Source organism: Enhydra lutris, unplaced genomic scaffold (genome assembly GCF_002288905.1).
Source record: "Enhydra lutris kenyoni isolate GAN:26980312 unplaced genomic scaffold, ASM228890v2 scaffoldscaffold5, whole genome shotgun sequence".
NCBI classification, from domain to species: domain Eukaryota; kingdom Metazoa; phylum Chordata; class Mammalia; order Carnivora; family Mustelidae; genus Enhydra; species Enhydra lutris.
In genome coordinates this window covers 27,036,474-27,063,893 of record NW_019154089.1, presented here as the reverse complement: position 1 = coordinate 27,063,893, position 27,420 = coordinate 27,036,474, and the positions used below count along the sequence as shown (strand labels likewise).

Here is a 27,420-nt window from a genome sequence, read left to right as displayed (position 1 = left end):
TTTATTTACATTAGCACTAAGAAGAGAAGACAGGATTGGAAAGCACATTAAAATAACTTTATTTTGGGGGCGCCTGGGTGGCTCAGTGGGTTAAGGCCTCTGCCTTCGGCTCGGGTTGTGGTCTCAGGGTCCTGGGATCAAGTCCCAAGTCAGGCTCTCTGCTCAGCAGGGAGCCTGCTTCCCTCTCTCTCTCTGCCTGCCTTTCTGCCTACTTATGATCTGTCAAATAAATAAATAAAATCTTTAAAAAAAATAACTTTGGGGCGCCTGGGTGGCTCAGTGGGTTAAAGCCTCTGCCTTAGGCTCCGGTCATGATCCCAGTGTCCTGGGATCGAGCCCCACATCGGGCTCTCTGCTAAGCAGGGAGCCTGCTTCCTCCTCTCTCTCTCTCTGCCTGTCTCTCTGACCACTTGTGATCTCTATCTGTCAAATAAATAAATAAAATCTTTAAAAAAAATAATTTATTTTGGCATATGTAAGTAATCTATAGTACTCTGTCTTCTCCTTATATATTATTTTGATATAACTGTAATCAGAACAGCTTCAATTATTCAACTTAAGACCAGATCATCCTTAATGTATTTTCCATGTCTGTCCATCAAGGCTTACCTTTGGGCAGTAAATCTGATTAAGTTTAGACTCAAGTAGTACTTTATGTCAGGGGTTTAAATACAAAAATACTTCAGAATGTATAACCATACTAAATATTTATTTCTTAAGGTGATAAAAAAAAAAGGCCATTTGGAGTCAATTAATCTATCAATAAGTAGCTTTCTCTTAGTGAAAAATAAATCTTTAATTTTTTTCCCCCCTGGGGGTGCCTGGATGGCACACTGGTTAAGCATCTGCCTTTGACTCAGGTCATGATCCCAAGGTCCTGGGTTCAAGCCCCACCTCTGCTTCTCCCTGTCCCTCCCCTCCTTCATCTGCTCATGCTCCCTCTCTCACAAATAAATAAAATCTTAGAAAAACAATGAATTTTTTTTCTGCTTACCAGAAAAAAAAAAAAACAAAAACAAACTAGAGAAACAAAGTGACTGACTAGCAATGGTTTAAGAAATTCTTGACACATTTATGGATATTATGATTAATATGCATATAAAAACAGAGTATAAACACTCCTTTGATTATGGGTACTAAACTGGAGTAGGGCAAATTCCAACCTTAAAATAGCTTAAGAACTTAATATCTAGTTTCACTGTTAGTGTTTATTTGACTTCAACATCATCTTTCCTTGTATAAGTTTTTTTTAATATTTTATTTATTTATTTAGAGAAAGAGAGGGCGCATGTGCTCTGAGACTGAGCCCCATGTGGGCCTTGATCTCATGACCCTGAGATTATGACCTAAGCAGAAAACATAAGTCTGAGGCTCAACTGACTGAGCCACCCAGGCGCCCCAATTTCCTTGTATATTTTCAAAATAGGTGGTATACTGATTGACAGCAAGTCCCTGAGGATGTCTGGCTGGGACTGAATCCTGACTACACCCTACTTAATCTCCTATTCTCATGGGGTTGATTGAATAAAATGAGACAGTGAATATAAGGCACTTAGCACTTAGTAAGTGCTCAATAAATTCTATCTACCTACCTACTGTGGTCACAGAAAAATTAACATAAAGTCTCTATTATTTTCATGCAAATAGCCTGAAATCACTTGCCAAACAGCTTGGGGCAGCGAGGGTGATAAATCCCAACAGAGGGACTTATATTTAGGGAATTCCTAATTGCACTATTTTGTTTAGGGAGGACCTTGTTCTAGAATGAACTTTGATGAAATAAATGAATTAAATTGGTGAAGTATTTCTTCACTACTTACCTGTCATTTGCAAAGCAATACAGGAGATAAAGGATAATATAAGACATAACCCTTCCTTCAAGAAACATAGAATTCAGGATACTTAGCTGCAGATAATACAAAGTGACTTGTGTTAAACTAAATAGAACAGGCATTTATTAAAATGATATTGAACAGCTTACAATAGACCAGAAATCCAGGTGTGGAAGCTATGAAGTCAGGAACAATGCCCACAATCTTAGGACAGAACAGTTGTAGTGAAGTGGTCAAGGCACATCCACTAGGTTCAGGTACTACAGTTCTCACTGCAGTTCTTAGAGCCACTTGTGCCCCTAAACATTTCCACCTATCCACTGCCGTGGCTCCTACCTTTCTTAGGCTGGGTTTTCCCAAAGTCATTGGTTTTCATGGCACAGGATTCCAATTCAAAGTTATAGGATTGGTAGAACCCTGCTCTTGCAACCACCTTCTAGTTGCATGTAAGGCTGAGAGAATGTGAGCCTTTTTCAGCTTCTGTTATGGGAGGTTTGCTCTATTTCATAAAGTAGGTGATTGTTAAAATCTAGTATTCATATATGGGCAGGCAAAGAAAATAACAAAGTCCACTGAAAGCATACAATTCAACAGTTAGGATTTAAGAAATATAGGAATTCTCAGAAATAAATTATTTGTAATACAAACAGGAATATATTCATTTTATGTTAAGGATATAAACAAAGAAACAATATGTACAATGGTTAGACATGGGCTCTAAAATCAGACTGATCAGGGTTCACATCTCAGCTTGGCCACTCTGCTCAATAATGAGTACTACCATACTACATTCCCACTTTTGCCTATAGTTCTCAATGTGATCCAGGCTCTGACAATCAGATACACTTGCTGGAGACCTGAATTCAGAACTCGAGAGAGAGGTTCATCATTTAACACCTTTTATTGGTACAGATTATGTGAAAAGCAGTATGCTCTTAGTCTAGCAACTAGGACAGTGGCCCTTTAATTCAGTAAGCAGTCATAATACTCTGGCAGGAACAATGACTGCTTTGCCAGTACAGGCCCCAGCTGTGATTGCAGGAATTATACATAAATGCTCAGTCTAGAGTCTGTTGCTTCAGTCTTCCCTAGAATTCAGAAAGCCAAATAAGTCTCTTTCTGTTTAAACTAGCTACACTGGATTCTGTTTTCTCCAACTACACATTCACCTGCTAACCTGTTTGTCCTTTTATAAGTTACACAACCTAATTAAGGCACCACATCCTCATTTTAAAGAAGAAATAATATTAGTAGCTGCCATATGAGGTATTTAGCTGAGATCATGTATGTACATACACAGCACCATGTCTCATACAAAGTAAACATTTAATAAGTGATAGTTACTATTATTGATGATACTGAACATGATAACAATAAATATAATAATCATGGTACTGGCTACAGTGGAGGTGGGAGCAGGGACAGAAGGTAAACTCTGGAAACTATCAAGAAGAAAAGGGTATTAGATTTGCAAAAACAAATCAACAGTATTGAAACCCCACTGAAGGGAAAAATATCTTCAAGTGGTAACACAGGGAGCTAGATTCAGGAACTGAGAAAAGTCAGTCTGAGTTATAATTCACTGGGCTGCAACTATGTAACAAAACAACATGAGTCTTCCGGAAATGCTTCAAGGAAGGTCTGTGGGTGTATTTAATCCTCTGGCTTATGATGTTCACATCAGGTTTCAAGAAGTGCTCTCCAGCTTTCACTAAAAGTGCTAAGAAAGCCACAAATGTGGCATTTTCACTTAATTAGGACCAAGTATAAGTTGAAGACCAACCAAAAAAGAGACAATTTTTGCTGACAGCACTACTGGAACCTTTCCTGATCTAAAGGAGAACCAAGTAAACAAGTTTGTACACCCACCACCCTTCCCCCATGAGATCTGCATTAGAAAAATTTATAATACACAGTGAGCACCTAAACTGCATTTTAGTTTTAATGGGAGATTTCAAAGCAGGAGGGGGAAATGAGCATTAAAAACACAAAAGAAAGTGTTCATAAATTTCAGAAAGTTAAATACACATAATGCAGGGTTTTGAACAGAGCCTCATCCAACACTCTGTCCCCAGAGACTTAGGAGTTCATTTAGTCTTTAAGAAAACATTCCATCTTTAAGAACCCATAATGGGAATCAATTTCCTTTTTATTTCTCCTTGCTGTTTTTCTTTTTTTAATTTTTCTTTTTTTAATTTCTTTTCAGGGTTCCAGAATTCATTGTTTATGCACCACACCCAGTGCTCCATGCAATACGTGCCCTCCATAATACCCATCACCAGGCTCACCCAACCTCCCACCCACCCCTGCCCCCCCAAAACCCTCAGTTTGTTTCTCAGAGTCCACAGTCTAGAGCTTCCCTATGACCCCACAATTGCACTACTGAGTATTTACCCCAAAGATACAGATGTAGTGAAAAGAATGGCCATCTGTACACCAATGTTTATAGCAGCAATGGCCACAGTCACCAGACTGTGAAAAGAACAAGATGCTCTTCAATGGACGACTGATAAGGAAGATATGGTCCATATATACAATGGAGCATTATGCCTCCATTAGAAAGGATGAATACCCAACTTTTGTATCAACATGGATGGGACTGGAAGAGATTTTGCTGAGTAAAATAAGTCAAGCAGAGAGAGTCAATTATCATAAGGTTTCACTTATTTGTGGAGCATAAGAAATAACACAGAGGACACGCAGAGATGGAGAGGAGAAGGGAATTGGGGGAAATTAAAGGGGAAGATGATCCTTGCTGTTTTTTGAGTTGCAAGCTGAGCCTGTACCAATGCATCCTAAACTTTATACCTGTGCTTACAACATGGTTAGAAGGCTGAGCAGCTCCTAAGCTCTGGGCTCCTTTAGTTACCAAGTCAGCTTAATACTGGTGAGTGTGGAAGACTTTGTGTTTAATTTGCCTGGGTATGGCATAGTATTTATATTAATGTATACAGGGCAAAAAACTAATAAGGGGCTGAGTCTATTGCTAAAAAATTTGTCCCCGAATTCTCTGTATCTAAAACTCTAGATTCCAAAATTACCTGTTAATTCGTGTGGAAATCTTGATCACTGCCAGGATAACATGGTCTACCCGCATTCTACCTTTTTGGCTAGCATTTACTAAGGTATGCATACACACTCATAAACTTCTTCCCTTTGCACACCATTGCAGAGACGGCCTAATGGTGCCTTGAGGGAAATGAACAAAACAGGTAGATTCTCACCTGTGAGACTGGGAGATATTAATTTGATAACACTATGAACTGTGCTTCCTTTCGGTTTGCCCACTCAGGAACAATAAAATAATGGTTTCCTTTTCAGTTAAGAAGATGTACTTCACTTCTAATGCCCTGTAGCTTTCTTGTACATTAAGTGTTTTTGAAATCAGGATATATGTAAAACCATATCAAAAGACTTTAAATTTTATACTTTCTATAATGTAGTTATTCAACTTCTTTGAATTTACTTTTTATATTATTGTTACTCAGACTTTGAAACGAAAAAAATGTTCGATATACTTGCACTGTTTCGTATGGCAGGAACTAGTCACCTGTGGCTACTTGAGCACATGAAATATGCCTAGTGAGCCTGAGGAACTAAATTTTTAGTTTTTAAAATTTTAATTCATTTAAGTTTAACATGACATATTGCATTATACAGAAGAGCCATATATATATATATATATATATATATACATATGTATATATATATACACACACACACATATAAAATCACAATTTTATTTAATGACGAGTAGCTTCAATCAAACACAAATTATAATATTATTAAAAATAGCAACATAGTGGAATTATTTTGTGTTCTACAATTAGGAACTGGTTAAATAAATGGTGATTCAGCCACAGGTGGAATACTAGACAGACACGAGAAATTATGAGAGGATTTCAGAAATTGGGATATTTGTGATATGCTATTAAATTTTTAAAATGAGGTTGAAAATTGTAGATGTAGTTAAAAATTGAATATGTGTATGAAAAAGGAGAATACCAGTTTAAGATTGCATATTTACCTTTCCTGCCTTCTTGCAATCTCATAGATATAACTGTAAGGAGAAGGAATGGTAAAAATCCGTAATAGCACTATAAATTACAGGAAAGTATTACATCAGTGGGCTAGTAATTTTGAAAAATGTACAAAAGTTAGAATGTAGATGAGGTCATACAGACAGCGAAAACCACAAGAACAAGTTTTCCATGACAAGCGCCAAGGAGAGGCCTGATCTTCCTACTGAAGTCCCAGAGTAGTGTGGTCTTTACACCTGCAGCATTATTATTGTCAGCAAATGTGAAAAATGCAATCCTGAGACTAGCTTCAGACCCATTTTAGTTAGAAATTCCAGGGATGGGAAACAGCAATCTGTGTTTATTTAGCAAGCTCTCCAGGACATTCTCATGCTGGCTCAAGTGTGAGAACTGTGCCCTTACAGGACTCTCTTAAACTTTGTTCATCGTCGTCACCTGCAGAACTTTTAAAATGACTGATTCAGTAGGTCCGTGGTGTGGCCTATTCATTTGAATTTTTAAAAACTCCCCAGGGAATCTGATGTTCAGAAAAATTGAGAAGCTCTGCCTTAGAGAATTTGCAGACTTGGGAAGTTCACAGAGTAGGAGCCACCTTGCCACCAACGGACAAGTCCCCTTGCTTCTCTCACATCGGGCTGTGGTGACTGCTCCTGAGATAATGCTGGAAAAAAGGACCCTTAAACAGAGTAGGGGGTGCCTGGGTTTCTAGTTTAGATTCTGGGCTGAAGAGAGAATCAGTACAAAGCCCCAAACAGCCCTGGGTACTGCTACAAATGGAGGGAGGAAAAAAAACAAAAACAAAAACAAAGATAAATTGTTGTTCCATCAGATCTTTCGAGGAATGAAAGGGTGAAATAACGTAAGGTGCTTAAGCCTCAGATGAGCCTTGGTTCCCCGTGAGAGATCTTAGCCCACTCTCTTAAAGGGGGAAGCTGCCTGCTTAGCATGCCCCGTTCTCCTCCTGCCTCCATTGTCCTTATTCTGGCAAGAGGCTGACTATGAGAACAGCCATGTAAAAGTGTTAAAGAAACCCATATCAGTTCGGAAAACCTATATCAGTACCTTGTTGGTCAAACTAGCCCTTTATTTACAAATATGAATGGACTGCCAAGATCAGCAGACTTACAAGGAAAACCACCAGCATAACAAAAGAAGAGCCACAATTAATAAACATATATCACCACAAAAGGAATTAGAAAGAAGAAGAGAGCAGAAGAAAACTTGGAAAATAATTTAAAATGATATCCTTAAAATAAAAAGGACATTCCATAAGAAAACAAGTGATTATCAAAAACGAGTAATCAAAGAATGAGAAAGAGTTCTTAGAAATTGAGAAAAGGATGGCCAAAATAGAATACCACTAATGATAATTTCTTTGGAATAAAATAAATATTAGTAATCTGGAGATAAAAATCTACAAATTTTATTTCAGAGCCAAGGCTGATAAATGTGAGAGACCCAAGGTCTAACCGTGAGAATTCCAGAAGGCAAAAATACAGACTACAGAAAGAGAAAATTTAAAATGTGAATAAAATCAAGATTTCTCTTTGGGGGAAACAAAAATCTTTAGATGGAAAGAGTTCAATATTCTCACTTTTCATACTCTACATTAAAGTGTACCCTTTATATCTAAGTCAATTCTTTACTTTCTCATATGGAAGAATTGAAAGAACAGAAGTCCTAAAGTCCAGATACAGAAGAGATTACAAATAATATCTTCACAAGATGCCAGAGTTTCTTTTTTTTTTTTTTGATGCCAGAGTTTCTAAATACACATCCTAGCATTTGTTTATTGTCAAAAAGGAATAATAATTATTAAGCAGTGATCACATTCCAGCCAAGTAGCACACAGCAAGGAGGGGAAAACAAATCCTCCACTTCCACACTGCTAGATACAATTCAAGAAAATACCAAAATGGGACAGTGATGCAAATTAAATTTGCATGCAGTAACACCACAGAGCATTTGCAGTGCTGTTCGATTTTTTCTAGATAAATAATTATGACTAACTCCCACTGGAATGTCACAGGAATATTTTTTTCCAACTTCAATAATTCTAGGATCACCTAAAATACTTGGTAGCTTCATGATTTTAACATCTGCCCCCCCACACACATATGCACACATACATTCTCTTCTGCTGTGATGATTCTTAAAGCGTTAATGAGATCAAAACCCTCAAGGGAGTTCTAAATTTTTTAGGAAGGCAGGAAAATGTGCGGGTCTTAGCCTTAATCCTCACACTACCATTGAGTGTGTGAGGAAATCTGAGAAAAGAAAAATTGCTAGATAAATAACAACAGACCATCAGCAAAACACACATAGCATCTACTTAAAATCTTAGCCAGCATCTGATTTTCATCTTTTCCTAAATAGCACTGCTCCCAGATGTATATGCATATGGGATCTGCATCTTCACAGAAACCAAGTTCACCTAATTGTCCTTTAACGAAAGTCCTACATATTTTTGCTGGTACCAAGTAACCATCAACACAGAGCTCCTTAGAAATCATATAATCCCATCACTTGCCCAATGCAAGGTTACCTTTTTACCAGAAAATGGTCTTACAGCATTCAACAACCTGCTGGATTTTCACCAGGTTTAACTGCTATGAATTTTTCTTTTTTAAAATATTTCAGTCCAAAATTGCCTTTTGGCATCTTTTGTCATTAGCCTCGTTTTGCCCTGGGAGCAGACTGCTCTCTTAATAGGAAATGCTGTGATTTTTTTGAAAACAGCTATCCCATTCAAATACTGCTACTCTTCCTGGGTTTCTGTTCCTCAAGGTAAATGTACTGGTAAATTTCTTCTACTGGTTCATCATACTCCATGGTTTACCTACCATTCATATTTTGTTTATTCTGACTGCTAAATATTCCACTTGAAATGTTGTGACTCTAATTGAGCACAATATTCCAGGTGAAATTGATAATGATAACAATAATGGTATAAAGATAACAGCTGCTACCTATGGAAATACCAGTATAAGAACGGCACAAAGCTTTCTGTCTTGATTATCTCATTACCTTTAAGGTATTGCAATATAGTAGAGATGAGAAACCATAGCTTGAAAAAGCCAAGTGACCTGTCTGGTTAGCTTGAGGAATCAATACCAGAAAGCTACCTGTATCCGATAAATGACCTCTCATCCACTATACACATTAACTCAGAATCCTATCCAATCACTACTTCCTTTGTGATGAGTATTTTGAATCTAATGACATATTCTAAGGTGCAATCAATTTTCACTTTAGAAGTGGAAGAACACTTCTCTCCAAGTTCTTAAAAATCACATATGTATATTCACTAAAATATTGACCAGTACATAGCATAAACTATATCCAAAATATATTAACCTGTGCCATAGTAAATATAGATTCAATACCTTAATTTGTTTAAATGTATCAATCTACATTGACGTCTTTAATAAGGATTATTTTAAATAAAGCTGTTGAAAGAAAATAGAGCCTTTGTTCATTCAATAACCTAACAGCAAGCTGTTTTATATAATATCTAAATCGGAATTCAATAAGACAACAACAGGCACATTTTTTTTTATATATATATATATATATTTTTTATTGACAGAGAGAGAGATCACAAGTAGGCAGAGAGGCAGGCAGAGAGAGAGGAAGGGAAGCAGGCTCCCTGCTGAGCAGATAGCCCGATGTGGGGCTCGATCCCAGGACTCCGGGATCATGACCTGAGCTGAAGGCAGAGGCTTTAACCCACTAAGCCACCCAGGCGCCCCCAACAGGCACATTTTTATTTCCTCATTTCCTTAAAGCATGGTGACTTTCTCGAGGAGGAAGAAGAGACCTGAGCCAACACACTCTCACACATTCATAGACAAGTTTACTACATTGATTGCAGAGACTTTAGATGGTCAGCAGGTGATGACTTTCTTCTCTAGTCAGTTTAAAATATTAGCAAAATCACAAATGAATTATATTTTTAAATGGACTGCACTTTTGTTTCATCTAAGTACAGTGTCAAAGAGCTTTTAAATCTCCCTCTTTCGATTTTGAAGCTAGCTATTAATTCTTTTCCCTGTGACAGAAGTAGAAGAAATTAATTTGCATTTTATACTGTAGGCACAGCTGGCTGAGACATTCTGTGAGTAAGTAGATAGCCCTACAGATAATGAGACTTACTTATAATGTAAAAACAAGAGCTAGAATAAGATCTACAAAAGTTGAGAGGGGCAATGTTTTGAGTGTCTCTTTGGCTGGATTTATAAGATCTCATAGGTCAAACCTGTGGTAGCACAGGAATCTTTAAATATAATAAAATCAGTACTATAATAATAATAGTTAATTACCAAAGTTACTGCTCATTAGATGTCTACCATGTACCAGGGAAAGTGCTATATTCTTTATCTTAATTAGCTCATTTAATCCTCAAACAACCTGATGTGGCAGATATTATTATTCCTGTTTTATCTATGAGGAAACTGAGGCTCAGATAAATTGGGTGACTTCCCTGACATAAATGTAGGTATTCAGAGACTGTGAGAGGCCAGCAACAACTGGTTTCTGATACTGCCACAGGGTAGTATTGGATTTTTTTTTTTTTTTTTTTTTTTTTTGGTATCCTAGTGAACGCCTGGCATAGCCCTGTGAGCTGCTGGGAAAGTTCTAGATTCTCTAATTTACTATAGATAGCACCAAAGCTGAGACTGATGGAAAAACCAACAATATTCAAAATAAGAGCATTAACCTTATTCTCTGAGACCCTGAGGCTGTCCAATCCAAGTCACCCAGAGATAGGCTGAGATAAAATCATATCAACAAATGGGGGAAAAAAGAGAAACCTTTGGGGTTTTGGCAATGTGAGCATCCTGCCAACAGATCTAGTTGAGAGAATTCCATACTCCCTTTTACACAAGTGTTTCACATGCCCCAGGTGAGGAACCTGGACATGGGGTTAAGGAGTATAAGACAATCTTACCCTTCTAAGGAGGGGAGAGAGACTATGTAGCTGATATGGTATGGTAGCTAATTTGGCTCAGAATATAAGAGATTAGCTCTCTAAAAATTCCCATTTCAAAGATACATAATACTTTCCTTGCCCCTTTTGCACTATTTTTCATTTCTGGATGGAATGTATTTTTTTTTAAGATTTTATTTATTTATTTGACAGAGAGAGACAATGAGAGAGGAAACACAAGCAGGGGGAGTGAGAGGGCTTCCCGCTGAACAGGGAGCCTGATGTGGGGAGGCAGATGCAAGGAGCCCAATGTAGGGCTCATCCCAGGACGTGAGCCAAAGGCAGACGTTTAATGACTGAGCCACCCAGGTACCCCTGGATGCAACATACTAAATAGCTTTGCAGTAAGCTCAATCCTAATACTCCCTCACTCAGAATCAAATTATATTATTTTCTCTGACATTAAACCAATATACTAATTGCTGACATAGAGACAAGGTAATGATGATTTATTAAAGCCACTACTATGGCCATTTGCACTTGAGAGAGATAGGGAGGAAGGGCAGTAAGGAGGGGAATGAGAAAGAGAAGAAGAAAAGTAAAGAGAAAGGTAGAGGCAAAGAGGGAGGGGAGAGGGTGAAGGAAAATACATGAATGCCTAGATTTTCCTTAACAGAAAGAAATAGTTAAATAAGGTCTAATGTCAGACATGAACTTCAGAGTTACTTGTTTAAAGGACAGGATCCTAAATTCATTTCAAGAGGCTTAATTCCTTAACTACCTACTTAAAATAGCAAGACCTGCATATCATATATTTTCAATATGACACCATATTTCATTACCATTCATTCATATTCATTCATATAGCCATGATTTGCTGTCTGGCTAAATATGAATAAGTTTCAATTTTTTGTAAGTATAGGATATTTTCTTGATTTCTACAATAGGGATCTTCCTATTAATCTTGTCCCTACAAAATCAGTGGCTTTAAATGCTAAGCCAGCTATCAATTACCACATCAGCACAGAGCCATTATTCCTCAGTGCCTGTACGATCTTGGGCAAATCACTTTACCTCTTTGATTCTGTTGCCTTAGATGTAAAGGCTGGAATATTAATATCTGCCAATGAACTTTTAGCTAAAAATGCTCATAAAAGACAAACAGGGTTATTATATAATGATAAAGGTCATCATATAATGATAATTATATAAATTAATCACAAAGATATAATAATTGTAAACATTTATGCAACATTGGAGCACCTTAATATATAAAGAAACTATTAACTACAAGAGATAAATGGAATACAATAATAGTTGGGGACTTTAATAACCCACTCGCAACAATAGCTAGATTATCCAGACAGACATCAATAAGGAAACAGTAGATCTGAACAACATTACAGACCAAATGAACCAAAAAGACATACAGAACATTCTATCCAACAGCAACAAGATACATATTCTCTTAAGCACGCACAGAATATTTTCTAGGATAGATCATATGTTAGGCCACAAAATAAGCCTCAAAAAATTCAAGAAGACAGAAATTATATCAAGGGTCTTTCCTGATCACAAAGGTATGAAACTAGAAATCAATAACAGTAAGAAAGCTGGAAAATGCACAAATGCATGGAAATAAAAAAATCCTGAACCATCAATGATTAAAAAAAGAAATAAAAAGGGAATCCAAAAAATATTAAGACAAATGAAGCAGAAAAAATATATCAAAACTTATGGGATGAAGCAAAAGCTGTTCTGAGAGGAAAGTTTATAGATACAAACATGTATCAAGAGATAAACAACCATTATATCTCAAGAAACTAAGAAAAGAACAAACTAAGCCCAAAGGTAGAAGAAAGAATGAAATAATAAAGATTAGAGCAGAAATAAATGAAATAGAAACAAAAGCAATGAAAAAAAGAGTATAAAAGAAAAAAAACAAAATTCAGAGATCATTCTCTAAAAAGATAAACAAGATTGATAAATCTTTAGCTAGACTAACCAAAAAAAGAGCAAACTCAAATAAATAAAATTATAGATAAAAGGGGAGACATTGCAACTGATACCACAGAAATACAAAGGATCAAAGTGACTATGATGAAGAATCATATGCCAATAAATTGGACAACCTAGAAGAAAGTAATAAACTCCTAGAAACATACAATCTAGGAAGACTGATTCATGAAGAACTAGAAACTATGAACAGACCAGTAACAAGTAAGGAGATTGAATCAGTTCTTAAAAACTTCTCAACAAAGAAAAACCCAGGAACAGGTGTTTTCACTGATGAATTTTACCAAATATTTATTTATTTCCAAAAATTTAAATAAAAATTAATATCAGTCCTCCTCAGACTTTTCTAAAAAGTTGAATAGAAAGGAATGTTCTCAAACTCATTTTACCCAGACACTAAAGTCAGATAAGAATACTGCAAGAAAATTACAGGCTAATATCCCTGTTACATATAGATACAGAATTCTCAACAAAATACTAGTAAAACAAATTCAACATCACATTATAAAAAAAAAAAAATCATATACCATGAGCAAGTGGGATTTGTCCCTGGGATGTAGGGATAGTTCACTATATATATAGATCAATAAATGTGACACATCAAATTAATAAAATGAAAGATAAAAATCATCTCAATAGATGTAGAAAAAGCATTTGAGAAAATCTAACACCCTTTCATGATAGGAACTCTTGACAAATTTGGTATATAAGGACTGTACTTCAACATAATAAAGGCTATATATGACAAATCCATAGCTAACATCATACTCATTGGTTAATGATTAAAAGTATTTCCTCTAAGATCAGGAAAAAGACAAGGGTACCCACTCTCAGTGCTCCTGTTCAGCATAGTACTGAAGGTCCTAGACAGAAAAATCAGGCAAGAAAAAGAAATAAAAGATATCCAAATTGGTAAGAAAGAAGTAAAATTATTTCTTTGCAGATAACATGATCTTATGTATAGAAAACCCTGAAAGACAGCCAAAAATCTGTTAGAACTAATAAACAAATTCAGTAAAGTTGCAGGATACAAAATAAACATACAAAAATCAGTTGCATTTCTATATACAAACCATGAACTCTAAAAACAAAATAAAGAAAACAATCTCATTTATAATAGCATCAAAAACAATAAAATAGTTATGAGTAAATTTAAACGAGAAGGTAAGAGATCTGTACAATGAAAAGTATAAGACATGGATGAGAGAAATTGAAGACATAAATAAATGGAAAGATAGCTTATGTTCACATATCAGAAGAATTAATATTATTTACATGTCTATATTACCCAAAGCCACCCATAGATTTAATGCATTCCCTATCTAAATTCCAATGTATTTTTACAGAAATAAAGCCACAAATAATCCTAATATTTGTACGGAACCACAAAAGACTTAGAATAGTTAAAGCAATCTTAAACAAGAATAATAAAGCTGGAGGCATCACACTTCCTGATTTCAAACTATACTAAAAGTTATAATGATTAAAATGGTACAGTATTGGCATAAAAACAGACACATAGACCAATGGAACAGAAATAAACTCTTACATATATAGTCAGCTCATCCTTGACAAGGAAGCCAAGAGTACTCAATGGGAAAAAAATAGTTTCTTCAGCAAATGGTGTTGGGGAAACTGGATATATACTTGCAAAAGAATTTGTATCAGGAAAATACAAATCAAAACCATAATGAGATATTACTTCACACTTTTTAGAATGGCTATTATCAAAAAGACAAGAGAACAAGTGCTAGCGAGGAGGTGAAGAGGAGAGGAAGAGAGCATGAGGAAAGCTCGTGCTTGGATGGTGAGGTTGTAAATTGGTACAGACCCCATGGAAAACAGGATGGAATTTTCTCAGAAAATTAAAAGTAGAACTATCTATCAACCAGTAATCCTTCTTCTTGGTAAGTAGATGAAGGAAATGAAATCTCTATATCAAAGTGATATCTGCTCTTCCATGTTCTTTGCAGAATTATTTATAATAGCCAAGACATAGAGATGACCCAAGTGTCTACTGATGAATAGGTTTTTTAAAATGTGATATATGCATACAATGGAATATTCAGTCATAAAGGAAATCTTGTCATTTGTGACAACTAGATAAAACTTAAGTGGGTATTTTTAAAGATTTATTTATTTATTTGTGGGGGGAGGGGCAGAAGGAGAGGAAGAGAGAGAATCTCAAGCAGACTCTGTGCTCAGCATGAATCCCGACAGAGGGCTCCATCCCAGAACCCTGAGACCATGATCTGAGCCTAAACCAAGAGTTGGTAGCTCAATCGACTGAGCCACCCAGGCACCTCAAAACTTAAGGTAATTATACTAAGTGAATAAGTTAGAGAAAGACCAATAGTATATGATGTTATTTATATATGGAATCTAAAAATAAATACTAGGTCATAGAAACAGACAGTAACTTGGTGGATGCCAGGGAAAGATGGTTGAAGATGGTTAAAAGTTTACAAGTGTTCAGTTAAAAGATGAATAAGGTCTGAGTATCTACAGAATAGTGATTATAGTTAACAACTATGTATTTTATACTTGAAAGCTGCTGAGAGAGTAGATCATTTCTCAACACACACACACAAACACATACAGGTTAATTGTGTGAGGTAATGGATGTGTTAGCTAACCCTACTATGGCAATCATTTCAACAAATATAAATTATGGCATTATACATCTTAAACTCAGACAATATTATATATATATCAATTATATTTCAGTAAAAAATTTTGTTAACAGGATAACTGAATTGAAATAAGAAACATAGAAGCCCCTTTATTAAAATTTAAAGTTTCTAAAAGCCTGAAAAATTATCATGTTAATTTAAAAATATTCATGTCAGAATTATAATTTAATTACATTAAAATACCTGGGTGTTGCCTGTGCCCTTAGGCATCAGTTCTTTAAAATAAAAAGGTATTTTCTACTTACCTGAGGGGGTAAACATATCAAATGAAATAACAACAGTGCAAGTGCTTTAACTATGTGCAAAATTATGATTATTTAAAATTCCATTCAAATTCCATCATGAAAAATTCTCTTACCATAAAAATTCAATATTAGTACATGGCAATCTACTTTAAAAAAAATAACACCCAAATCCTTACACCAACAATTTGAAACAACCAAAGAATTTGGACTTTGAAGAACATTCTACTCTTAAATTGTATCATAAGTCATGAAAATGCAGTTATCCCAAAAATACTTACATAAAAATAATCATCAAAATCCTACAGGTCAATTTCATTCAATAGTTCCTTATTGCAAAGATCAAATATGAAAATAATGTTGATTTAGGAACACAAATATGAAATCAAGTTCTTAAAAATGCATGTAAATTTAATTATCTCTGGAAGTTTTGTTTTGTTTTGTTTTGTTTTTTAATGGACAGAATACCAACAATGTGCTATAAATGCTTGTATTTCCTCTTGGAGCAATGACTTAGAGTTGGACTCCTTGTCACAGCTAGAGGTCCTCATAACAGCTGAGATATCCTATCTGAACAGCAGTCAAGTTACTCATTATCTAGAATGTTGGATATAAAATCGTCAGCTTCCAATTGTTTCATGGGATGAGGTACAAAAACATTGCAAAGAACTGACAAAAAAGAGATTCAAAATCCTGTTCTATCTCAAATGACCTCTGAGTGTGACCTCCAAAAAGGAGACAGGTTATGAAATAAATCAATGTTTTCGCCCACCCAATAGGGTAGGTGAAACTGAGGGTTTTAGGGGATGGTGGGGGGGTGGGGTGAGCCTGGTGGTGGGTATTATGGAGGGCATGTATTGAATGGAGCACTGAGTGTGGTGCATAAACAATGAATTCTGGAACACTGAAAAAAATAAAATTTAATTTAATTAAAAAAAAAAAAAAAAAAAAAGGACACTCAAACTGTGGCCCAGAAAAGCAACAACACTGCAAAACAGGTCAGCACAGGAAAGAAAATAAACATGCACATATACACCAATCTTGTTCATCATATGGCCTTTGGCAAGAATATAAAATAAATTTTAGACACTGAAAATAGTCCCTCAGAATAAAAACCATTCCACCAATCCACACTCTGTGAATGTTTTGACTGGTCCAGAGACCACATTGATTTTGCAATTGCAAAGAGATAACGTTTATGAGAGGCAAAAACAATTGGGACTTCCTGTGTTAGCCTACCATCACCACTTATTTTCTCAACCCTACTGCGGCCCTGTGCACTAATTCCATACTTTAAATGCCTGGAATAGCACTTGGTCTCCTTCTAAGGTCTTAGGGTCTTCCTTTTATTGCTAGATTATGTCTTCCCTTATATATCTCTCCCTGGGATTTAGAGATGAGACTAAGAGGTTGGCACATCACTGAGGAAAGATACTCTATCTCCATCCACCAGATTTACTGTGGTAGCAAGACCTTTGTAGGACCTGTGGTCTGGACATGAACAAGAATAACTTTAAAGCAGTGTTCAGTCTAGCGCATTCTTAGAAAAACTTACAGCTTTCAATTTCCAAGGTGCAGTTTTGTTCATCCAGTGGGTACCGCCTTAAGTCCATCATGCAAGCAGCTGTGGTTGTGATTCTAGAAGAGAAATAGTAACAATATATACTGTTAGCTCGTCCATGGCTGGAGTTAGAAAAATTAAATCTAATATCAAATACGGCAGAACTGGGCCTCTAGGAGACTGATTTAGCCAAAGTTCTAGCAAAAAAATGGTGTAACAGCTTTGGATAACCATTTTCCTCTATAAGCCTCGGGCTGATTTATTTAAAAAAAAAAAAGAAAGAAAAGAAAGAAAGAAAGACAGAACTAAATCAGTGTTTTCCCAGAGTGTGGTGCATTACCTGTTGTACCAAAGTCACCAGGGAGTGTTTGTTAAACGGGCAGTTTCCATGATTCAGAATGTCTTGGTGTAGGGAGGGATGGTCCCTGGGCTCTTTATTTTATAGGCATCACAGGTGATTAAGAATATCAACATGGATAATTCCTCTTCTACTCACATTTGTTTCCTTCTCCCTCAAATCTGATCTTCATTAAATCTTGGCTTTGACTCATCATTTTTGACATTTCTATTGCGTAGTATGGTATTTTGCAACTGCTTTAATACGACACACAATCAACCTTTCATCTGTCGCCTGATTTGCTCTGTGCTGAGTAATCTGATATTCTCATGACCTATTAAAAAACATCCTCCTATGGGCTGGAAGAGTGACTTATTTAGAACACCTGACACCTTTATTATTTTATCAGAGAGATATGAATATGTCCCTTTAATGTCTTTATATTCCTCTATCAAAATTTTTCAGTAATCTTTTATTGAAGACCTACTAAAACGAGTCAAAAAGCATGTAGTCCTAAATGATTTGTTAGTTTATATTTTTTCTTCCAGTCTGCACATTTTTCCTTTCTACCTAGAACATGTGTCTTCTTGATCTTCACAAGCCTTCTCTTCTGATCCTTCAGGTCATAAATCATCTCCTCTGAGAGGCTTTTCCCAAACAGCCCACCCAAAGTAGTTGCCTTAACTAATGTTGCATCTTACCTGTTTATTGCCTTCAGACAAGTATCACAATCTGAAATTATCTTGCTTTTCTTTTTCACTTTTAAAAATTTAAATTAGTTTCAGGTATATAACATAATGAATTAACCATTACTCAGCCATAAGAAAGGAATGAATTCTTGTCATTCATGACAACATGGATGGACCTAGCAAACACTATGCTAAGTGAAATAAACCAGAGAGAGAAAGACAAATACCATATGATTTCACTTCTATGTGGAATATAATAAAGAAAGCAATTGAACAAACAAACAACAACAAAGAGCGAGAAACAAACTGATGATTGCCAAAGGGGAGGGATTAGGGTGATGGGGGAAGGGGATTAAGAAGTAAAAACTTCAGCTTCTTTCTTTGATCTTTTTTTTAAGTACCATTTCTCTCAAGAAAATGTAAGCTGTTCAGGGGCACAGGCTTTGTTCTATTTATTTTAAGGCAATCAATAACATATGTTGGATAAATAAAAACAAATTATAAAGAAGCAAGTAAGCAGTTCGTTTTATTGATTATAAATCTTTTGTTTGGAGGACTATCTTATTGCATAATTTCTCTTCTTTTTTCCAATTTATAATGTGCCTTAAGTTTTAGGGATTCTTCTTATATTTTTAACAGTAAATAAATTTTAATCCATTTGATTAACATTGTGTATATAGTACTAGAGTTTATCTTATCATCAAGCTGATTGTTTCTGCTTTCTTTTTTTTTTTTAAGATTTGATTTATTTACTTTACACAGAGAGAGAGAGCACAAGTAGGCACAGTGGCAGGCAGAGGGAGAGGGAGAGGGAGAAGCAGGCTCATGACCCAAGCCGAAGGCAGCTACTTAATTGACTGAGCCACACTGCCACCCGTTTCTGCTTTTAATGGGACTTACCTAATACTTATATTTTACAAATTCTAGAAATTATATAAAAACTAACATTCACATTTAACTATTAATTATATAACATTTAATTATTTACCAGGGGCTTAAAAATGACATTTTGGCTATGAAATATCTGACTGAATTTCTCACTGGTCTTTTTCTTTCTCTCCCTCTCCCTCTTCCTGCCCCCCTTTCCTTCCTTCCTTCCTTCCTTCCTCCCTCCCTCCTTTTCTTCCTTCCTTCCTTCCTGCTATTTTTTTTTCTTTTTTAACATGTAGTTTACAGGCTGAATTGCTACTAACATACAGAAACCTGCATTATGTAGAAGAGAGATTTTTAAAGAAAATAAAATTATGTGTATGACAGTCATACCAAAACTTCCATGTTACTTTTGTAAGATAGCAGAAATAATCCCTATCTTGAGAAACTAGAGAAAATCAACTTCATCCGACAGAATGAACACAAAGGACATTAAAGGTGCAAGGGCACACATATGATAAAACAAAATAAGCAAGAGCCATGAGCAGATGCTCAACTGTGTAAGTGGGGGTGAGCTTTCAGTATATAGGTTGTGGTTTACACTTTTTGCGGATACATAGTTGCGGATGGCAACTAACATCTGTGAACTGATGCTGTAAACACGAGTGCTGTGAATAAGAAAAATAAGTTGACTGATGCTATTCCAGAAGAAATGAGTTTCTATCCATATTTAAAAAATAAAATAGATGAAAATGTTTTAGTCGCAACAACATTTGTATTTACACCAGTGTTTTAATTTTTTCATGTCATGCTTTATAAAACAGAAAAAAATACATAGAAGTATTTTTCTCGTCAATGTTTATAAGGCATTTGTGTCTCCTATTGGGTTAAAGCAGAAACTCCGTAGACAAAGTATTCCACTTAGAGTCCTGTTCATACGGACCAGAACGAGTGAGCTGGGATGAGTCACTCAGATCCTGCCATACTTGGATGCTCCCGAACACTTGAAATAAAAACTTGTCATCCTAATCGGTTGTGAGATGATAAAAGCAAGAAGAGATCTGTAACTCACAAAATGTCCTGTAACTTTTGTTATGACCACCTGCTAATGAGAAGATGCAGAGATAACTCATTTGATCAGTGGTTGATATGTGGAAATAAGCATATGTATATGTGTATATACATGAAGAGGTAACAAATACTCATGTACCTATATTAAAAGTAAAGCAGAACTATAAAATATGATGTAAATAACATCCAAATATATAACTCTGCAAAAAATTATGACATATATGTATATAGAACTACATTCAACAGATTTTTTTTTAAAGATTTTATTTATTTATTTGACAGACAGAGATCACAAGTATGCAGAGAGGCAGGCAGAGAGAGAGAGGAGGAAGCAGGCTCCCTGCTGAGCAGAGAGCCCTATGCAGGGCTTGATCCCAGGACCCTGAGATCACGACCTGAGCCGAAGGCAGAGGCTCAACCCACTGAGCCACCCAGGAGCCCCCATTCAACAGATTTTAATACAAGCTACAGACATGTGTAACAAACCTGCATCTTCTCCACATGATTTGTCAGATCAGGAACTACATCTGTTTTTGTCTTATTTGTATTTCAAGCACTTTGGCATGTCCCTAACCCAAGATTAAAATAGTCATAATAATAATAAAATAAAGAGAAGAAAAAAAAGAAAGCAATGGCCATAAGCATTTTCAAACTGAGAATTTTGAAACAATTCTCTATACTACTAAGTGCCTCATTTAAATTATGTAAAAAAAATTCTAAAAGAACAGATTTATAGAAGAAGCTCCTCATAAATGAATCTTATTAAAAAAGCTTAATGATAAACATCAAAATCTATTCTTTGGAACTTTATGATATATAGCAGTGCTAAGTTTCTCTAAAAATAAGTCAATACAACAAATATACTTAATGAGGTTTTCATAAACATGTCTTTCTCAATCCTGATAAACATCCTTAATGGGTCTTAAATTACTCAACACTAGTACTAGGAGTCTTCGAAGTGAAGCTAGTAACTCATTATGCAGGTATTCTGATTAAATTTTAAGACCACTGTGTAGAGATAGCTTTGTCTTTAATCACAGGAAACAGTCAATGATGCTTTCAGAATGTACCTCATTTACATGCTACAAATTTTCTCTAGTTACCCGTGGAAATATGCCTTTTTGGGGCTGAATACTATTGCATGATGAAAGCCACCTTTGGGGAATGTCAATATTCTGACTGGGCTATTCCAAAGGCCAGATCTTTGGAGAAATTTTTTATTCCTTAGCCATTGGGCCCTGTCAACTGTAAAATACTGACAGAGTACAAGAAAATTATATATGTAACATGCCCTAAAACAGTCAGTAAAGGCACCTATAAAATCAGGAAATTCAACAGCTTTGTCAGCATTTTGCACCAAAGCCATAACAAATATTTTATGGTGTCATTGCCTGAAACTTAATGATACTACATAGCAATCTGAGATTGAATATGATCAAATATAGTTATTAAGTAATAACAAATGTCTTCACCTCTCAGCCAATAAGAGATAACTCAAAATAATAATCAATGTGACATGTTTCTGGCCCTTTCAACAGACTCTTTTATTTTTTAAGATTTATTTATTTATTTAAGAAGGGGGAGAGGGAGAGTGAGGAGGAGAGATAGAGGGAAAGGGAGAGGGAGTCTTAAGCAGACTCCATGCTGAACATGGAGCCCAAAGCAGGTCTCAGTTTCACAATCCTAAGATCATGACCTGAGCTCCAACCAAGAGTTCCACACTTAACAAACTACACCACCCAGATGCCTCACAACAGACTCTTCAAGATGAGCTTCCAGCACTAGAATATATGGTCAAGGAAGTACCTTAACAGGTGAGAAGTTTGTCAGGATTTCAACCAGAGATAATAAGACAGTGACTGTGAACTTCTACTTTGATTTCTTTATCTAGATAACCACCCAATTATTCTATGCACACAAAATTCTTTTTTTCAATATCTTTGTATTTTTTTAAGAAAACAGATGTCCATATCCAACTATATTCAAAACGTGTTTTCCAATTCATAGCATGCTTTTATTTTATTTGAAATGTACATTTACTTAAAAGCCCAACCTCCTCTGATTACAAAGGATAAGGGAATCCTATAACATGAGTAGGCATCATTACTAGAGAAAAATTACAATGTTAAAAACAATCAATGATCAAAACATATGTTTATATATATTTTTTCTGGTTGTTTAATTAAAGACTTCAGGTGGGGGTGGGAGAAGACCAATATGCTGAATTTAAGCACGAGAGTACAAACTGAAATTTTGAAAAGTTCTAAAGAGCTCATCTGAGTCACTTCCCCAAAATGTACTTGAAAAGATTTGCTTCTGTATCTCTAAGCAGACGTGATATTATTTTGGGTCTCACAACCACTTTAGCTGAGAAACTAATTTCTCACATATATTCTTCTTGTGATATGCTCTTGCATTTTATAGAGTAGGTAAAGCATTGATACAAGACTTAAATAACTTCAGCTTTTCATTCTTGCTAGTAATAAACATACCTCATATTAACTGATAACTTATTGCATTCCAGACATCATCTAGTATTGCTTACATGTATCATCTCATGTAATACCAGTGTCCTATTTTTCCCACTTTATAGATAAGAAAATTGAGGCACAAAAAGGTAGAGTGTTTATCTCTAACAGTCACAGAGTGAGTAGTGGAGTTTCGATTTAAATTAAATCTAGGATGTTTGACTCCACAGCCCACGTACTTAACTACTGTACCATAACTAACTAGCTAGTTGACCCTGATAAAGTCAGAGCTTCTCCGGGGAACTGGCCGATTTCTGAAATCACAAATGAGCTTGGAAATTCTATAATCCCATGAAAATACATTGCATGTTCTGTGACCCTGTATATTTTGTAATTGTGTTTTACCCACACATTCAAATGCTGTATTTCACAGCTGTTCATTCTGTTTTAGTCAATTATGTAGATTAGCCTACCCCAGACAAGCAAAAACAGGCCTCTCCCCAAGGAGTCCCACTTAATATTCTCCCCTGATTGAAGGTCTCCCTCAGCATTTTTCTTCCAGCCTATGCTCTTGATTTACCTCCACAGAGTCCTGCTTAAATTAAAATCTCCAACACTCATGCATAATTGTTTTTAAAAGCTCTTTACAAGTCCTCATATAAAGTCACATGCGTTAGTACACTCAACTTTGTAATCACCAAAAAAAGTAAGATTGCTAGCAATCATGTTCCCATTTGATAAATCGTGCATTTGAGATTAGAGCTACTTGTACTGTTCTGCAGCTGTTTGGCCTTCTGCGACTCTTTGCTTTTCTGGAATCTTATTCTCTGTAAAGATACTGTGACCATTTTACACAGGTTTCTGCTACAAATCCTGGTGCTATTATCAAAGACATTTCCTTAAAATAACATGCCTGTAGAATCCAAACAGCAGTATTGAACAGAATCTCACTTTGCAAGTATATAAATCCCACTCAATCAAAAATATTAATCAATATGGACATACAGTCTAAGCCTTTATTCTTCTGCAGTCAGTCGCTTGTTTACCAAAATTTCCCACATTACATTCTCGATGGTCTCATCTGCAAATTGTGGCTTATTTCAGCAATGAGAATATGCTCCCTTTTTTCTAAATTATGTTTTAAAGGAAGTCTGAGTCCCTGAGAAAAAGGAATCCTTCTATTTTTTGACTCATAACCTTACCACTAAAATTTGATTTCAGATCAATGTAAGGGATTTAACTGAACCAGAACCACTTACCAACTAGAAAGACATAGAGCTGGGACTCAGATGATCTCAACAGTGATTTTGTTTTGTTTTTGAAATTTAAAACATTAGCCAGAAACTTTTTGTTGCATTTGTCAAAATACATTTAAAATGTTTAATTTTGATTTTTAACACATCTAGAATCATACCATTTCAGAATAAATTAATCAGTTTTATTCTAGTCTTTTATTTGTTTATTTGTTTCAAGAAAGTAAGTAGTTCACAGATGCTGATTTATAGCTAGCCAGTGTCAGGCCGGGGTTACAACCTCACTTGGGTCTATTGCCATTTCTTCCAAACCCTTCCAGTACTATTTTATAATATAAACTACACATGCCGGATGTCTTCTTTTGCCTCTCCAGCTCCACCCTCCACCCTTCATCACCATATTTTGTGGCCTTACAGACTAGAATGTTTGGATTTCATAAACTGTCTCCCTGATTCTCTGGCTTCAGGTTGGATTTGGCCACTGGGGACCAGACCAGGAGTTTAGAGAAGGAAGGAGAGTGAGACCGGGGGAACTCTCTCCTAGGCTCCATTCCTGTGGAACTTGTGTCCAGGTTCCCCTGGTCCTGCCTTGTTCTCCCTCTTCATGCCTGGCATGCCAGGGAATGGATGGGCAATCCACTGATCCTATGTTGGGGATGGGAGAGCACTGTTCTCTTTATAAACTTCCCTTTTAATACATTGTCTTCAAATTATCCCATTTTCAGAGTGCTCTCTGTTTCCTGTTGGGCCCTTGACTGACAAACTATATTGTAGAAATGTACTTAAAATCTGAGGTTTTTTGAGTTAGACTGTCAAAAAAATTAGAAGCATTTCATTCCTGGGTCCTTTGTCTTGGGATTTTAGGGATGAGGGAATGAAGCTTCCTTCTACCTTAACTTCCCCTCTTGTATGACTACAGTCTCAGTTCATCACACCTAGGAAGCATTCTCCCTCCACCTTAGTTAAAGTAGCCCTAACTCCCCAACCCATTGGCCACTGCCATATTTCATTTTACTTCTTTATTTCATTATACTTGTCATTATCTGAAATTATCCTGTGTATGCATTTGTTTGTTCATTACTTTCTGTCTCCCTAGGAAACTCAGGGTCTATCTGAAGCTGGGTTTTCCAGTAGACCCTAAAGGAGACTTATCAAGCATCATCACCTATGAAAGAAAGGGAGAAGAGGCAGGACTGGACACAAAAAGTGTCAGCACAGGATTCAGGCCCTATGGCATGGAAGTTCTGGAGGGAATATTGCCATCAGAGTACCTATATGAGCCTGACAAGGCCTTTAAACCATCTTCCTCCCCACCACTGCAACACACACACACACACACACACGTGCAAACACACACACTTCTTCCTTAAGCAACTGGTATCCAACATCTGAGGAAAAGACATACCATATGAAAAGCTCAGAGAAACACTTTTTTGTAGTAGATCCAGCTTTTAGCATGCCATCACAACACATTTTCCCTGCAGTACATAGTTGCAACTGTGATAACCTTAACCAGTAAAGTAAAATAGGACTTACTACAGTAACAATAACATAACTGCTGTTATGTTTCAAACATGAAAAATGAATTACAAAAATCTGCCTCCTGCCACATACTGGCAACTCACCTTGTACTTCCAATTCCAATAAAATCCACAAACACTGCAGTCTCTGGCCGTTCTGCCACTCTGATCTCCAATGGTAAAGATTTCCAACTAAATGACAGTTTTTCTATTTAAGAGTTAAGTCTTTTACATAAAATAGGCACCAGATGTGTGGAAACAATGCTTAACACCATTAGAAACCACAAATTTGTAGAAATACAAATTAAGCCATGATTATTATTGCTTATCTAATCAGCAAAAATGTAAAGGAATTATAATATTCAGTTTTATAGATTCTGCAGGGAATCTTATGCTGGTGGTAGAACTTATGCTGGTGGTAGAACTCAATGTAAATCAGTACAAACTTTCTGGGTGGTAATTTGACAACACTAATCAAAACCCCCAAAATAAGCAACCTTTTTTCTTGAAATTACACTTTAAGAAATTATTGCGAAAATGAAATTATGTAAAACTATATACAAAGATGTTAGGTATGACTTTAAACTGGGAAAAAATAGAAACATTTTATACCTATAAATAATAACTTATAAGGATAATTAAATGCATTTTGATTTAGTAATATGATTCAATAAAAAGCACTTTGAGAAGAATGTGGACATAGAAAAGTGCTCTTGATTTTTTTCAGAGAAAAAAAACCATTAGAAAGCAGTTAAGTGCAATCTCATTTACTTAAGGAGGTATATTGGTGCACAATTAAATGGCTAAAAGTATACTAAAATAAATAGCGGAAATGTAGTTGGGTTTTGTTGTCTTATATTTTCTGTTGTTTCACCATTTTTCTGATGAATTTATGGTTGCTTTACTCTGAAAAATGTTAAGGTAATTTTTCCTGTCTGCTGTAGTCTTGACCAAGACTATTCATTATTACTCACTCTATTTGCAGCAGCATTTGTTCCGTATTGAGAATGTTTGATAATGTTCAGGATACTTAGATTCCATGGGTTGGAAATGTTGGTCAGCATGTTAATTGTGTCAAATGTAGGTGCTTCAATAAATTTCCTATGCCATTAAAATGTTGGCAGAAATGTCATCATTTGATTATAAATTCTCAAGGTAGAAAGGATGATTAAATGATGTACAGATATACAAATAGCTTTCTGATGAGTGAATTCCTCTCATTAGACCGCTATAATTATTGTTCTAACTTGAGCCTCTCCAGTGACTTGGAACTCACTCTTTCTAAAAGGACCCTATCCCATCTTTGAAAAGCTATGATTACCAGAAAGTTTTTCTATATTTAACAGAAGTTTCAATTTCTTTAACTATAAATTGTTTCTCTATATACTTTGCAGTATTTTGTATAGGGAGTGTTTTTATTTCACTTAGTGATTCACTAAAGTGTTTGATGTTATTTTGCCATCAAAGCTATAAATCATTTACATTCTTGTTTCTTAAATTGCTTATGTCTAGACAGTCCCTCTCCATCCTAGGATGAGATAAAGATTTTTTCTATATTTCTGTTTCACAGTTTCAAATTTTATAGTAATTCTTAAATACATTTGGAATTGTTACTGATATACTGTATGCACTGAGGACATACTTAAGATTTTTCATGGAAAGAACGGGCTATGATTTTTTGACTAGCAAATTGTCATTTTTTAAATGTCATAAGTGGTGAAAATATGGATAAAGTGGAATTCTCATAATTGCTGATAAAAATGTAAATTGATTCAAACTTTATAAAGGACAGTCTGGTTATCAGAACCTTTCACATACTGGCCAGTAGTTTTGCTTTTTGGAAATTTATTGAGGAAAACAGGGAAGAGGACAAAGAAGCAAGTACAAGGATATTCATC

At 35.6% G+C, this 27,420-nt stretch overlaps 1 protein-coding gene across 1 annotated transcript in view; it reads right to left on the bottom strand.

The window, feature by feature from the left end:
* Positions 1-27,420, bottom strand: part of LOC111141129 (gamma-aminobutyric acid type A receptor beta2 subunit) — a 238,055-nt gene that overhangs the window by 99,676 nt on the left and 110,959 nt on the right. Inside the window, 1 exon segment of the mRNA XM_022493475.1 lies at positions 17,309-17,391. Coding sequence (XP_022349183.1) covers positions 17,309-17,391 — 83 coding nt within the window.